General features: G+C 40.3%; 5 protein-coding genes across 6 annotated transcripts in view; 3 read left to right on the forward strand and 2 right to left on the reverse strand.

Moving 5' to 3' along the window:
• The first annotated feature begins 1124 nt into the window (after positions 1-1124).
• LOC108970001 (ATP-dependent RNA helicase DHX8) lies at positions 1125-5591 on the forward strand. Its single transcript, XM_018935075.1, has 3 exons — positions 1125-2829; positions 2893-3751; positions 3803-5591. Exons 1-3 carry the CDS (start codon positions 1246-1248, stop codon positions 5476-5478), a joined length of 4119 nt encoding a protein of 1372 aa, XP_018790620.1. The 5' UTR covers positions 1125-1245; the 3' UTR covers positions 5479-5591.
• On the reverse strand, positions 5529-6119 carry LOC108970002 (cytochrome c oxidase assembly factor 5). Its single transcript, XM_018935076.1, has 3 exons — positions 5891-6119; positions 5738-5833; positions 5529-5676 (listed from the first exon to the last, which is right to left on the reverse strand). Exons 1-3 carry the CDS (start codon positions 5993-5995, stop codon positions 5635-5637), a joined length of 243 nt encoding a protein of 80 aa, XP_018790621.1. The 5' UTR covers positions 5996-6119; the 3' UTR covers positions 5529-5634.
• A 338-nt stretch (positions 6120-6457) lies between these two features.
• On the forward strand, positions 6458-8194 carry LOC108969998 (probable cysteine--tRNA ligase, mitochondrial). Its single transcript, XM_018935066.1, has 2 exons — positions 6458-6550; positions 6604-8194. Exons 1-2 carry the CDS (start codon positions 6537-6539, stop codon positions 8192-8194), a joined length of 1605 nt encoding a protein of 534 aa, XP_018790611.1. The 5' UTR covers positions 6458-6536.
• A 294-nt stretch (positions 8195-8488) lies between these two features.
• Positions 8489-10303, forward strand: LOC108969997 (transmembrane protein 39A). The gene is made up of 4 exons (XM_018935065.1): positions 8489-8864; positions 8930-9174; positions 9261-9846; positions 9933-10303. The coding sequence occupies exons 1-4, from the start codon at positions 8604-8606 to the stop codon at positions 10182-10184; spliced, it is 1344 nt and encodes a 447-aa protein (XP_018790610.1). The 5' UTR covers positions 8489-8603; the 3' UTR covers positions 10185-10303.
• A 73-nt stretch (positions 10304-10376) lies between these two features.
• The window catches only part of LOC108970004 (sodium-dependent nutrient amino acid transporter 1-like), a gene marked incomplete at its 5' end in the record, with an annotated part of 7271 nt that continues 1931 nt past the window's right edge, over positions 10377-15716 (reverse strand). Inside the window, 9 exon segments of one of the 2 annotated variants that reach the window (XM_018935078.1) lie at positions 10377-10686; positions 10762-10859; positions 12141-12317; positions 12383-12659; positions 12718-12907; positions 12986-13089; positions 14287-14441; positions 15055-15170; positions 15243-15468. In XM_018935078.1, the coding sequence (XP_018790623.1) occupies positions 10537-10686; positions 10762-10859; positions 12141-12317; positions 12383-12659; positions 12718-12907; positions 12986-13089; positions 14287-14441; positions 15055-15170; positions 15243-15468 (1493 nt within the window). In that variant the 3' untranslated portion in view covers positions 10377-10536. 2 annotated transcript variants of the gene reach the window in all.

Genomic DNA, 15716 nt, shown 5'->3' on the forward strand with positions numbered 1-15716 from the left:
ATTCGTTTTAAGGGTTCGTTGAAGTCTAATTGCAGCATCTGCTCAACAGAGGTGCGACTGTGAGTGGGCGTCGGTCTTGAAGTAAGCGGTTTTAGTAATCGGTATCCCTCATTGTGTCATAAAGATTAGATTTCGTACTAAAAACAACTTTTCGGACGGTTATTTGATTGTATGCCTTACCGATGTTTGAACAGGCGTAAAAAAATATGGTAAAWATACGTAACCGGAACGGCCAAGCACTGACAACTAAGCAGAGTTGTGTCTCTACAGCAACAACAAAAACATATCAGATTTTACAGATTTTCTTCGATAAAGGTGCAAATGAAAGCCAGATGGCTAAAAACGTGAATAAGGATTATGGCTCTGATATATTAACAGCCAATCAAAGATTCATCGATTCCATTCCAGTAATTTTGATGTTAAAGAGGTAATTTCTGAAGCCGATGGCGGTACTGACCGATGGACGCTTACCAAGCCCATATTGACTCCCAGGAAGGTTTTGCTATATATTTGCGGAATTGGTAGTGAACCATTTACTATGAGCTGTTCCCCTACGTCCTAACTCTTAAGTAAGACCGCACCTGTTCAACCACCTGAAGGAACCAATCGCTCAGAAGTGAACAGCTTTGGCTAATAAGAGGAGTATTGTGTTTCATCAGAACGACGCCAGGACACACACACTTATTGAATGAAGCACCAGAAGCTTCGGAAGTGAGGTTGCGAAGTTCTCAAGCATCCTTCTTATAGTCCGAATCTGACATATAAAACAAAATAAATGTAAAATATTTAAATAATAAAAAATATATAATTTTAATTATTTGTGTAGAATTTGTATATATTCCTAACGTAAACTGAAAAATTAATAACAATAAATTGAAGACGTTACTATATACAATATTTGCATTTTTTTAAATTTTATTTATTTTTATTGAAATTTTGCATATTTATTGTTTATTTTTATTGAAATTTTGCATATTTTAAATTATACATACATACAAATATACGTTTGTGTTCAACGTTCCATGCGTTCCGCGCCATTCGCCAACCATTAAATCGACTGCTGCACAACGCCACACTTCGAACATTTACAACACTGTTTTCTACCACAGCTGATTGTCAACACTGTGTCTAGTTTACGTTTAGAAGCGCTTTAATAATTTTTCTCACATTTTTCTGTTATTTGCAAAAATTATTTTTATGTGAGATTTAAATATCGAAAAAGGGTGCATTCTACACAAATACAGAATGGAAGAGTTACGGCGATTGGAATACTTGTCGTTGGTTTCAAAAATTTGCACCGAGCTGGAAAATCATTTGGGTCTAAATGACAAAGATTTAGCCGAGTTTATAATCGATTTGGAGCATAAAAATCCCACATTCGAATCATTTCGCAAAGCTCTACATGAAAATGGTGCTGAATTTCCAGATTCATTTGTTACGAATCTCCAGCGAATTATCAATTTAATGAAGCCGGGAAGAGAGACTGAAGAATTAGAAGGCGGTGGTAGCTTCAAAACTGCAAAAGCAGATCAATTGACGCGTATGTTTCCCGGGTTGGCATTGCCAAATGATAAGTTTAGTAAAACGTATAGTAGTGGTGGAGAAAGTGCTAACGATAGTGCGTCTAGTGGATCCGACTCAGAAAGTGAGAAAGATAATAATAAAAAAAGAAACAAGTCCCAAAAAAATGATGACTTAGRCGACGTTATGGACGAACTAGAAGCGCTTGCGCCAAGTAAACGTAAGCAAAATAAAAAAGATGATATCGATGACACAATGGCTGAATTAGAGGCACTGGCACCAAGTCAAARTAAAAATAAGGACAAATTAAAAAAAGACGATGTCGATGACATGATGGACGAATTAGAAGCGTTAGCTCCTAGTAAACGTAGAAAAAGTGCCGAAAAGCCTAGTAAAAGAGATGTTGAGGATGCAATGGACAAATTGGAAGCATTAGCACCAAGTGCACACAAAAAATATGAGGATGTTAAAGTAAAATCAGAAAAGAGGAAAAAGCTTGACCGCCATTCCCGTTCACGTTCACGGTCAAAAGAACACATTAGCCGACATGAACGCAGTARTCGTCGCGACAGAAGCCGAGATAGACGATCACRCTCATATTCACCAAGTGAGCGGCGAAAAAATGACAAACGTCGACGTTCCCGTAGTAAATCGCGCGATCGTGGACGGATACATGAACGGGACAGAGAACGTGAACGTGAAAACTACCGCAGYGAACGTAGACGTCGTTCACGCTCACGTTCGCATGGTCATAGCACTAGTRGCAGTAGCAGGCGTCGATCACGTTCGCACGATCGCCACCGACGCTCAAGGTCCCGTGAGCGCAATGAACGTAGCGACAGAAGAAGGTCCCGCTCTAGAGACCATAATGAACGTAGCAGACGTAGGCGTTCACGTTCCAACTCCGAGGAACGTCATGGACGAAATGAAAAAATGCCACCACCAGCAACACTTCCTGATGATCCAGAGGCGGGCAAAATTTATGCCGGCAAAGTGGCGAATATTGTACCCTTCGGCTGTTTTGTGCAGCTTTTTGGTTTGCGTAAACGTTGGGAGGGTTTGGTGCATATTTCACAGCTTCGTTCTGAGGGTCGTGTAACAGATGTAACGGAAGTCGTGCAGCGCAATGCAAATGTGAAAGTGAAGGTGATGTCTATCGCAGGACAGAAGGTATCGCTTTCTATGAAAGAGGTTGATCAAGCGACTGGCAGGGATTTGAATCCATTATCACATGTAGCGCCGGAAGATGAGATGAGGGATCGTAATCCTGACCGGCCATACAGCGGTACTTCGTTACTAAATTTACAAGTAAGTGGTTTATATAAAAAGGGTTATGATTGTTTACTAACTTCGATCACTTCATTTGAAAAGGGTGGTAGCATGGACAATGATGAAAGTGATTCGCGTAAACGCGTCACGCGCATATCCAGTCCAGAACGTTGGGAAATTAAACAGATGATTAGCTCCGGTGTCATTGATCGCAGTGAAATGCCCGATTTTGACGAGGAAACTGGTCTCATACAAAAGGAGGAGGACGACGAGGCTGACATTGAAATAGAAATTGTGGAAGAGGAACCACCATTCCTTTCCGGGCATGGACGCGCCCTGCACGATCTCTCACCCGTGCGCATTGTTAAGAATCCCGATGGTTCACTGGCACAAGCTGCCATGATGCAGTCTGCATTATCAAAGGAACGTCGTGAACAGAAAATGTTACAGCGGGAGCAAGACGCCGTCGCACCGACCAACATGAGTCGCAACTGGATTGATCCCCTGCCCGATGAAGACGAGTCCCGCGCTATGACAAATACACGTGGCATTGGTTCCGGCACCACCATCGAAGTGCCCGAGTGGAAGAAACACGTTATTGGTGGTAAGAAATCGTCCTTTGGTAAAAAGACAGACATGTCCTTGCTGGAGCAACGTCAATCGCTACCCATTTACAAGYTACGTGATGACCTCATCAAAGCTGTGTCCGATAATCAGATACTGATTGTCATCGGCGAGACAGGCTCCGGCAAGACGACCCAAATTACRCAATACTTGGCAGAAAGCGGCTTCACGGCGCGTGGCAAAATTGGTTGCACACAGCCGCGTCGTGTGGCGGCCATGTCTGTGGCAAAACGTGTGGCAGAGGAGTTCGGTTGCCGGCTCGGGCAAGAAGTGGGCTACACTATACGTTTCGAGGATTGCACTAGTCCCGAAACGGTGATCAAATACATGACAGACGGTATGTTAYGCACTGAATTATGTCAAACATTTTCTRATACTCTTTCAACAGGTATGTTATTGCGCGAATGTCTGATGGAGGCTGATTTAAAATCCTATTCCGTTATCATGTTGGATGAAGCGCACGAACGTACAATACACACTGACGTACTCTTCGGTCTCTTAAAAGGTGCCGTACAGAAGCGACCCGAACTAAAACTGATCGTCACTTCCGCTACACTGGATGCTGTAAAATTCTCACAGTACTTCTTTGAAGCGCCCATTTTCACTATACCGGGTCGTACATTTCCCGTGGAAGTGTTGTACACAAAAGAACCAGAAACTGACTATTTGGACGCTTCACTGATAACGGTAATGCAAATACATTTGCGCGAACCACCAGGCGACATATTGCTTTTCCTAACGGGTCAGGAGGAGATTGACACCGCTTGCGAAATACTCTACGAACGCATGAAAAGTTTGGGACCCGATGTGCCCGAATTGATCATACTGCCCGTGTATTCAGCGTTACCATCCGAAATGCAAACGCGTATTTTCGACCCGGCACCAGCGGGCAGTCGCAAAGTCGTTATTGCTACGAATATTGCTGAAACCTCACTGACAATTGATGGCATCTTCTATGTAGTCGACCCGGGTTTTGTTAAACAAAAGGTATACAACTCGAAAACGGGCATGGACTCGCTGGTGGTAACACCGATTTCGCAAGCGGCAGCCAAACAGCGCGCCGGTCGTGCTGGACGCACAGGTCCCGGCAAATGTTATCGTYTATACACAGAGCGCGCATATCGCGACGAAATGTTGCCTACGCCCGTGCCGGAAATACAGCGCACWAATTTAGCCATGACCGTGTTGCAACTGAAGACAATGGGTATTAATGATCTGCTACATTTCGATTTCATGGACGCACCGCCAGTCGAATCGTTGGTTATGGCTTTAGAGAATTTACATTCATTATCCGCGCTGGACGATGAGGGTTTGCTGACACGTTTGGGCCGACGTATGGCCGAATTCCCGTTGGAACCAAATCTATCGAAAATGCTCATTATGTCGGTGGCATTGCAATGCTCCGATGAAGTGCTCACAATCGTTYCCATGTTGAGTGTACAGAATGTGTTCTATCGTCCGAAGGACAAGCAAGCCTTGGCCGATCAGAAGAAGGCGAAATTCAATCAACCCGAAGGCGATCATCTAACGCTACTTGCCGTCTACAACAGTTGGAAAAATAACAAATTCTCAAATGCTTGGTGTTACGAAAATTTCGTACAAATACGTACGCTCAAACGTTCGCAAGATGTGCGCAAACAATTACTCGGCATAATGGATCGTCATAAATTGGATGTTGTGTCGGCCGGTAAAAATTCTGTGCGCATACAAAAAGCCATCTGCTCGGGTTTCTTCCGTAATGCATCTAAAAAGGATCCACAAGAAGGTTATCGTACACTAGTGGATTCACAGGTTGTCTACATACATCCCTCAAGCGCGCTATTCAATCGCCAGCCAGAGTGGGTCGTTTACCACGAGCTCGTGCAAACGACCAAAGAATATATGCGCGAAGTAACAACCATCGATCCGAAATGGTTGGTGGAATTTGCGCCATCATTTTTCCGCTTCTCCGATCCAACCAAGTTGAGTAAATTCAAGAAGAACCAACGTCTCGAACCATTGTATAATAAATACGAAGAGCCCAATGCTTGGCGTATATCACGCGTACGGCGRAGACGTAACTAAGTTGCACACCATTTTAGCATTTAATGTAATACGTGTATGTACAATGTAAGTTAATATTTAATGAATATTTTTATTTGAATTATGAAATAAAAGTAAAATACAGTAAAAACTTATTGAAGTCGCAACAACATTGAATATTTATAGTATTAGTATCAATCAATAGCCCTTTCGTCCTCGGAACCGTTGTCTATTATCAAGCTATAAAAGAATCGTACATTAAAAAAAAATATACTTAAAGGCAAAAATGWTTAGCACTTACAATTGAACGTTTGCACTCGAAGAATAGGTTCCTCAGCACTTGACATTCCTCGGGCACATTGTTTGCTTTGAGACACTCACGCGGTGTGTGCTTACCCTAAGATTAAAAATTGTATAATTCATATTTTTCCGAGACTGAACCWATGGCACTCACAATACGACAGCAATCACTTTCTAGCAGACACATTTTCAGATCCGCTCTAACGCCAGCACAGGCAGTGGTATCCGCCAATTTTTCGTCTCCCTCGTAGCGCATCATTTTGCTGTGGGTTTTTGTGTGTAAACTTTGCAGGTATGAAATAAATATGAACAATTATTTAACACAAATAAGCAGTAGTTGTGATTAAACTTCCTTAAGCTACACAAATTTCGCAAATGCAACAAATTCATAACAAAACAGCTGATTCCGTTTTAGGAGTTACCATAATGATGGTGGATTTTTGAAGTGCTACAAAGCAATACAATATATGCTTGTATATAAATTTTATATTACATATATTTTATCTAAAGAAACAAATAAAAAAGATGTTTTAATACAAAATTAAAATCTACATTTATTTTTGCGTTTTTTTTTTCACGATAATTTTTCAACATCCTTTTTGTTTTAACAAATACCGACATTTCTGATTAAAATTTAGAGATTTTCTTTTACTTAATGGTAACGTTAAGCATCCTATCTTCGAACAGCTGKTTGTTTTATAAGGGGCAAGGAACTGATACCAAAACTGCCAAAACACCGGCATCACGGTAGAGGACCATGACCGGCATTTATTAAATAAAAATAGTATTTATTATCAACAATGGCACGTAGCAGGTTAGTGTAAAAACTGTAATTGAAAACTTTTAGTTAAGATTCTGTAATTGTAGTTTCCTGAAGCCACTCCGATTTTGGCCATTCCAAATTCAACGTTTCARCAGCAAGCAACATTGGGAAAAGCCCATAAGCGGCAGGGATACCGGTATACAAATATATAATTGTATAACTCGCGAAAAAGTTCCTTTGATACTGTCCAACGACACATATGCGACCTGGTATACATGTGGTCCGACCGTTTACGATTCTACACACATTGGTCATGTTAGTTGCTACGTTAAGTTAGACATCMTACAACGTATACTGCGCCAGCATTTTAATGTGAATCTAGTAACAGCTTTAAACATTACGGATATTGATGACAAAATAATACATAGAAGCAAGGAAAGTGGTAGAGATTGGCGTGAGTTGTCACGGTTCTACGAAAGCGAGTTTTGGTCAGATCTGACACAACTTAACATACAAGAGCCAAATATAAAGCTTCGTGTAACTGAGCATATACCACGAATAGTCGAATTCATAAAACTTATCATAGAAAAGGGTAGYGCTTACAAAGGTAGTGATGGTAGCATTTATTTTTCGGTGAACAAATGTGAAAATTATGGCAAATTACAAAAAGTGAACATGCAGGTAGAGSCAGAAGAGTCCACAAATGGTAAAAAGGCGTCAGCTGATTTTGCACTGTGGAAAGCGCAAAAAACWGAATGTGAGCCAGCATGGCCGTCACCTTGGGGCGCTGGACGACCTGGTTGGCATATCGAATGCAGCACACTGGCTAGCATGGTTTTTGGTCAACGCTTGGACTTCCATGCTGGCGGTTTGGATTTACGATTTCCACATCACGAAAACGAGGAAGCACAAAGTTGCGCCTACCACAGCACACATCAATGGGTGAATTATTGGCTTCACACCGGTCAGTTGCATATTAAAGGCCAGCCATTAAAAATGTCAAAATCTCTGAAGAATACCATTTCCGTCGGTGCGATGTTGGAACGTTATACAGCCGACGAGTTTCGCATGGCTTGTGCTTTGTCCAACTATCGTAACGCTGTAGACTATAGCGATGCAATAATGCAAACGTCAAGGAATACACTGAAACGTTTTAGAACGTTTAAAGCTGATTGTAATGCGTATTTATGTGGTAAAAAGCGCGCTGCACATGTGGATGCAGGTGAGGTGYTTAGTGACTTACAGCGTGCACAACATGATATAGATGCTTGCTATAAGGATGATTTCGATACAGCAAGCAGTATTGGTGTACTGCTGGAACAATCAAATGCAGTGAGTCGGCAAATTAATGCGGGGGTTAACGAATTTGAAAATAATTTAACCACAAGCAGTTGTGTGGATGCTATAGCAGCTGTTGATAATTTTATACAACAACACCTACATATTTTAGGATTCAGTTCTGTAGAAACTTCAAAAACGCAGATGTTAGGTGCGAATAACGAATTCAATTTGGACGCTTTTGTAGAAGATTTGCTGCAATCAAGGCATTTAATACGTGWACGTGCGGTGGCGGGGAAGAACAAAGAATTATTTGGAATTTGTGACGAGTTGCGTAATTGTTTGAATCAACATGGAATTACTATACAAGATCATAGTCAGGGCACTTCATGGCAATTTAGCRACAGTAAGAAATAAAGTTRTTTACTTAAAAAAATKTATGTATATATGTATATGYATTTGTTAGTGGCGTTTTAGTGGTTTTAAAAATGGGTTTGAAAATAATACATAATGGGTTCTCTGGTATATGTAAGTAATCCAGAGGAAACGGATTTAAAATAATTGCATTTGAAACACATAATATTGCATTATTTCTTTCTCAGCTGTTTGCTATATAAACTACGCTCACAGATGGCGCTCTTAAAACAATTTGACAATCCATTATTTCAGCAGCGAACTCTGAATTCGCCTTTGTTTATTTACTTAAAATTGTATTGTAAGTACGGATTGACAACATCTGATCGGTTATTTTTATCTKCAGAAAATGAAATAAAAAGTCAAGGAATCATCACAAGTTTGTTTCAAAAAGAAAATTATCGTATGAAGAATGGGTGTGKGTGTGGAAGTACAAAATGATGGTAATACCGGACAACTTACAAGAGATAAGAATAACAGCGTCAATGTAYACAACAATGCCGATGGAGCACCCATGCCGAAGCATATACCATTTCCAGATTTCCCTGGCAGTTCGGAGCTCATTAATGAGCTTATAATGTTCCTGTTTATTACGTTTGCAGCGGCCATGCAATTTATAAACCTTTATCGCACAATGTGGTGGGTACCGGACTCTAATACAACACGTACAGTTGTGAGTACATAATATCGCTTAAATGATCRGTACTATGTAATAATATAATTTTGTTATTATTACAGAACGTATACCTCATAGAACCCTACTTGGTAGCGTTCATAGTGCTACTAATGTCTAGACGTTTTGTATACTGCCTGTTAATACGCGGACAAGAATTGTTACAGAACTTAAGTAGTGAACACCGTCGCATCTATAAAAGTATCGTTAAGTACAGCTTTAGCAGCTGTCTTTTAACACTACTCGGATTTTGTGTGTATAAAATCTATATAAAACAATTTTTTATGCCTGTCTTCTTGCTAGTCTATCCGTAAGCATTTGTATTTGTTTATTATATTTGGAATTTTTGTATTTGTTATTGTTTATTATATTTGGAATTTTATTTCGTGCACACAGTCTCGTCATCTACCTACTCATCTTCGGTTTTCAAATTGAGTCCTTTCTACGCAGTTCATACGAAGTGGAGGGCACCTATTTTAAYGGTATGCCCATGCATTGCTGCTCCACCAGCCCTGATACCATACGCGAAGAAATCGTTGTGCTGAAAAATGACTTCAATATACGCTTCAAACAAATTGTGTTTACATCCTTATTAAATGCCTACTACGCCGGTGTTGTGCCATGTCTATTTGCTGTCTCCATGTATTACAATGTATTGTGGGCGTATCAAAATGCTTTATACATTTGGCTCAGTTGCCTCACGATGGCATGCGCTTTCGGGTTTCCAGCAAAATATAGCGATATTTTACATCGCGCATCACTACATTTAGGTTATTGGTCGCGTATGGAGTTGCGTGCAATTGGTGGTAAWTCCAGTTCCAGTAGTGGCAGTAGCACATCATCCAGTGGCACGACCACTGTATGGAAAGCAAACACCGTATGGACTCAGGATAGTGTTGTGAAATGCAACGGCGAGTTATTTAGTGCTAATGGTCCCGTAACGGTTGCGCTACCGGGAAATTCTAGTCATTCTAGATTTTATGTGAGTGCGGAGTTTATATGTAGCAATTACTTGTTATTTTTATTTAATATTTCAATTTCATTAATGGTTTTATCACTCCCTTTTAGAAATTATTTCGCAATCCAGCCATCATATACATGATATTGACCGGTGTACAGGCCGCCGTAGTCTTGGCCGGCATATTAGTGCTATATTATGCTATCGAGTGGCACTTTATGCTGTCGATTAGTTTTGCAACGCTTACAAATCAATTCACATTTTTCAAAATAATGCGTGATTATTTGGTGACGAAACGCATATACACGTCGGAAACCGCAATCGCTGAGCAAACAAAATCGAACGCGCTGCACAGCAATTGAACGCAGTATGGCAGGACGAACAGAATTGCATTTATGCACAAATTATAAAAGGTTATAAATATAAATATTGACTGTGAGCTCATGAACATTTTATAAAATATAATTTTGAAGTAATTTAAGTTTTGTTTTTGTTTTAAGAAAACGCACTAACACACATACACACATGAACAACTGATTTCTTTACACGTACATATTTATTTGCTGCAAAGCGAATTGTGAACTACAAACACACATACATACATTCTAAGTTGAAATTAAAATTTAAGCCATTTATGTAAGACTTTTGCTAAACAATAATTGCGTAAATTGTCGCTTTTGATAAAGAAATAAAATTTTCACGAAAAAAGTTAACCTAACCAAACAAATTATCATAAGCCTTTTGTAAATTTGTTCGCTGCTTTGCTTGCAGTTCAAACTTTCGGCGTTGATTCGCATACTCTTCGTGCATAGTTTGCTCCAGTGGACCCCAAGTATTTGCAGATGCAGCGGCGGCCTTTAATTTCTAAAATAATTTGAAAAAATGTTACAACAATAATATTTTAGTATGTATACGAGGATCAGTTTGTGTTGGACTCACGTTAAGCAAACCAGCTGATTTCGACTGCTTGCAGATGCTGTATAGAGCCCAACCCGGTATTTGCAGAAGACCAATGGCGGACAAGCACCAGCCGAAGACTGCAATGAAAATTTACAAAAACAAGAAAAAAATGTTAACTTCGRAGGCATTGAACCTACATATGTAGATTCGTCAATCAAAGTAAGAACTTAATTTTATAGGCTAGTTTGTATGACAGCTATATGATGCAGTGGTCCGTTCTAAACAATTTGCTCAGAGAATGTAACGTTACCTTTGGCAATAATTTGTGCCAAATTTCGTTGAGATAGCTTGTCAAATAAAAAAGTTTTGCGTACAAGAACTTAATTTTTAAAGGTTAGTTTGTGTGGAACCTATATGCTATGGTAGTCCGATCTGACCAATTTGTACGGATATTGTAGGGATGCTTTTGATAATAATGTATGCTAAGTATCGTGCAGATATCTTGTCAAATAAAAAAGTTTTCCATACAAAAATTAAATTTTGAAGTGTGATTTTATATGGTAGCTATATGCTATTATGGTCCGATTTTAATAATTTTACGGAGATTATAACGGTACCTTGAACAAAAATCTATGCCAAATTTCGTGCAGATATCTTCTCAAATAAAAAAGTTTTCCTTACTAAAACTAAATTTTGAAGATTAGTTTATATGGGAGCTATACGCTATAGTAGTCCGATCGGAACAATTTATACGAATATTGTAGCGCAGCCTTTGAAAATAATTTGTGCCAAATTTCGTTGCTATATCTTGTCGAATAAAAATGTTTTTCATACAAAAACTAAATTTTGAAGGTGAGTTTATATGGGAGCTATATGCTATAGTTGTCCGATCTAAACAATTTGTTCAAATATCGCAGGARTGCTTTTGATAATAGTGTGCGCCAAATTTCGTGCAGATATATTGTCAAATAAAAAAGTTTGCCATACAAAAACCTCATTTTGATCGGTCCGTTTGTATGGCAGCTGTATGTTATAGTAGTCCGATCTGACCGTTATTCGGAGATTGTACGGTTTTCTTGGAAAAATATCTATKGCAAATTTCGTGCAGATATCTTGTCAAATAAAAAAGCTTTCCAAACGAGATTTAAATTTTGATAGGTCAGTTTATATGGGAGCTATATGCTATAGTAGTCCGATCTGAACAATTTATTCGGAGATTGTAAAGGTRCCYTTRGCCATAKTGTRTGCCAAATTTCGTTAAGATATTTTKYCAAATAAAAAAGTTTCCCATACAAGAACTTATTTTTGAACGATCAGTTACACGGAAGCTATATGATGTAGTGGTTCGACCTGAACTATTTATTCAGATATTGTAGCGTTGCTTTTATATGCTACTAAAACTCATATTTTACACTCACCGTGCGCAATGTGTGGATAGTCCACATTCTTATATGTCAACGGCTTCAAATCGATGAGCGTATAAATGAGCACAGCYAGCATTAGGCCCGGTGTTATGACACCCCAGCAGATGCGCCAATAAATGCCGGTTTTCAAGCCGATCATGAATTCAATGTCGGCGCAGAAACGCTTCACGCCTGCAAAATCAAAAAATTAAAGCAAATTGTTTTGGAATTACATTCCACAATCACAGCTTATTTACCATACACCCAACCGACGGCCAATAGTTCGCCGATCGCCAAAATGAGCGCCGTAAATGAAACGCCATAGAAATCCACCAAATTCAACACRAACTGCCCACCCGGTGTCATATAGAYTATGCTCACGGWGAAACCCAACACAGCCAGGCTTAGCGCCAGCGCCCAATTCGGCGCACGCACCCAACGATCACGTATCACGCGTACAATGCAAGAGCCCATGCCGACCGTGCTGCCGATACCTAAGACGAATAGCATGAGGAAGAAAAGAACCGCGAATGCCTATTAGGTAGTTTTGTTTTAGGGCGCCATTTGGGCGCTGCAGCACATCGATACGTACCTGTGGAATGAATTCGAATTTCGCTATGGCATCGGGGTARGAGATGAAGGCCAAGCCAGCGCCACCCTTAACCACGCTAGCCACATCGGCAGCGCCGGTTTTGAATGCCAAATTGCCGAGTATGCCAAATGTGATGCAACCAGCGATGATGGAGGAGCAAGAATCCATTGTGGTGATGATCACAATATCTCTGCGTACGGATATATGTGTGTGTTAATATTAATGTCAACTGCCAGGTTAGTGCCATAAGKGCATGGACTATACTTACTTGTAGACATTTCGTGAGAAGTTGTTGTACGAMGCGTAGGTGATCAAAGTGCCGAAGCAGATGGCCAATGAGAAGAAGACTTGTGTGACTGCCGCATACCAGACCTACGGAAGTAAATAYATTTAGAAAGTTAGTCGCAGAAAATGAAATAAGGTTTGGACAGACGAATTAATTTACTTCGGATTAGCCGCAAGTATCRTGGACCCAGAGTCTAAGACTATACAAGTGGGAACATCAACTAATAATGTGATAAGTTTAGGGGCAGTAAGCTTCTTGACGGATAGTCTTCCAGACTATTATGGTGCTTATCAAGCCGAGGCTGCTACCACTGAGGCAACGGTAGAATTACTTTTCCGGCGTGAACCCTTCTGTAGAGAAGTGATCATCCACACCGATAGCAAGATGGCGATATTAGCTCACTGACAGTGGGTTCAAGGCTGGTTAAAGAATGCCTAAATTGGTTCTCAATGACAGGGAATAGCTTTATGATATGACTAGTGTCGGTTTAAGGCCACAGCAGAATCGCAAGTAACTGTAAAACGGAGCGGTTGGAAAGAAAAGTACTTCAGTCGCGCCATCAATGAAATGGGAAGAACGGATCGATGCTCCACTCTCTTCAAGAGTTCTACTACTGGAACGCTAGGCTTCGCAAGAGCTTAGCTAGCTCTGGGATACTATTAGTTCATATGCTGTCGCAAGGTACTTTTAGCCCAAGATAGATTGTAAGAGATGCATTGAGCTCTTTGCAATTAGAAAGGCTAGACACGCCCGAGTTGTGAAGGTTCTAACAGGTCATTGCCATATCGGCGCCCATGCCGGATGCCAGCTATAGAGGATSTATGGAAGAAGCCGAGATACAAACAACTCAATATTTCCTTCTTGATCTTCCATATTCCAAACATATCTGTTCCGCGTTTGAGATCACGACTTAAATGATTGAAAGCTTACACTTTCAGAGTTCGGTGGGGCTGGTGGGTATAGCAATTCAAAGCCTAAGCAAATCTGTATAGGCTCCAAGGCGCTTTGCCGACGTACAAGATCGGATACATGAATTCTATCGGTTATAGTAATTCAACGCCAAATCCTCTAGGCTCCTTGCCGATCGGATGCATGAGTTCTATTTCTATGGCTTCGCAAAAGACTGCAGCTAGTAGTACAAATGCGCGTTCTGAATACACCATCGAACCTAATCTAACCGTTATTCTATGACGAATTTTTCAATTAAATCATCATCAGTATCTCCATGGCGTATACGCAACAAAATTAAACTAATCTGAAAAATGTAAAGAAATGCTAGTTACCAGAGGATTTAGCAGCTCCGCCCATTGTGGTTTGAAAAAATAAATGATGCCATCCATGGCGCCGGGTAGTGTAACAGCACGTAACAGCAGTACCAACAAGACCACATATGGGAAAACACCCAAAAAGTAGGCAGCTTTTCCGGAACTTTTGACGCCTTTAAAAGAAGAAAGTYRRYATTARGAAGAAGAAYACTCATATACATTCTAAACTGGTTYTAGGTTAAATATGCAACGCTTATTGGATAACKTGTTGTCCTTTTTGCAGGTAATTGAATGACGTCCTCGTCCCTAAAGTACAAAACTGGGAAWGTTGGTTCTTATAAGCTCTTTTTGAGATGAACAGCGAAATCRTTCGCCATAGACAGCAACAGGTGAGRTTCACTTGGTGCCAGGTGCAAATATAAGGTGGTTGACCCATCCAATCTAACTTTAGCAGCTTTTGGCGTCGAGCTGATGTAACACAATTCCTCTCCTATATTACAGGCTGAAGCTGACTGCTACTGAACGATTCCTTCTTTCACATCGTCGCATTGTTGACAGCTCAATCGCGAAGTAAGAGTTGGCCGTAGAGGAGCAGCACATAGCCGATGTTTCCCTGCCAGTCCAAGTATCTTGCTGACAGTCAATTTTGATCTTGACACTATGACTACAGAGAGACTACGAGAGTTTTTGTCTTGATGTGGTCGTTGCAGAATTATATTTACACCACGTCAGGTACAGAGTACATGCCTTCCACTAACACAATGGAGTTTTTTGCTCTTTACATACCTCTTATCAACACACCACCAATAATAAACCATGCCACTGCCAAGCAGCCCACCAGCTCCCAATTGGGCGTGCCAAGTCCATGGAAAATGTCATCTTGTTCGTGTAAAATTTCCTTCCTGAAAGAATTTGACAAATTTTAATTTTATTAAAGAATTAAAAAAATTTCTGAGTATGTATTTTAGACTTACTGAAAGTACAATTCAGCTGAGGACATTTTCGAGACGGTCTGTTGAGTACCGTTAACCGCAGCCGACGCCGTTTCGTTGAGACAGCTGTCGCCCCACTCCTCGCGACAGTAACTCCAAGGCAGCACTTTGGAGAAGGAGGCAATTAGAAAGCGTAAAGTCARTGCCATTATGCTGGAGTAGTAAGTGATCGAGGCGCCAGTTGCCAGAACTTGGCCAGCAGCGACACCTTAAGGAGATAATATGACATAATTAGTAATTGTTGTTATGTTTAGGGTCAAGATAACAAGGATTATTTGAAGACAGCTGTTTGATACTGATAAGTGGTGATAAATTTTGAACAAAGCAGAATTCTCTACATATTTATAATATTAATGTTACTTCGAAAATGTTAATGAATTTTAATTAAAAGCTCCCCATGAATCCGTCACTGCGTCGGCTTCATCGAGGCGCGACAGTCGCCTAAGCACTGGCCAG

This window comes from Bactrocera latifrons, unplaced genomic scaffold (genome assembly GCF_001853355.1).
Source record: "Bactrocera latifrons isolate USDA-ARS-PBARC rearing strain unplaced genomic scaffold, ASM185335v1 scaffold_275, whole genome shotgun sequence".
Classification (NCBI taxonomy): Eukaryota; Metazoa; Arthropoda; class Insecta; order Diptera; family Tephritidae; genus Bactrocera; species Bactrocera latifrons.

What these genes read in the sequence shown, in the direction of transcription:
- LOC108970002 (XM_018935076.1), bottom strand. Translation starts at nt 5,995, where the DNA reads ATGATGCGCTACGAGGGAGACGAAAAATTGGCGGATACCACTGCCTGT.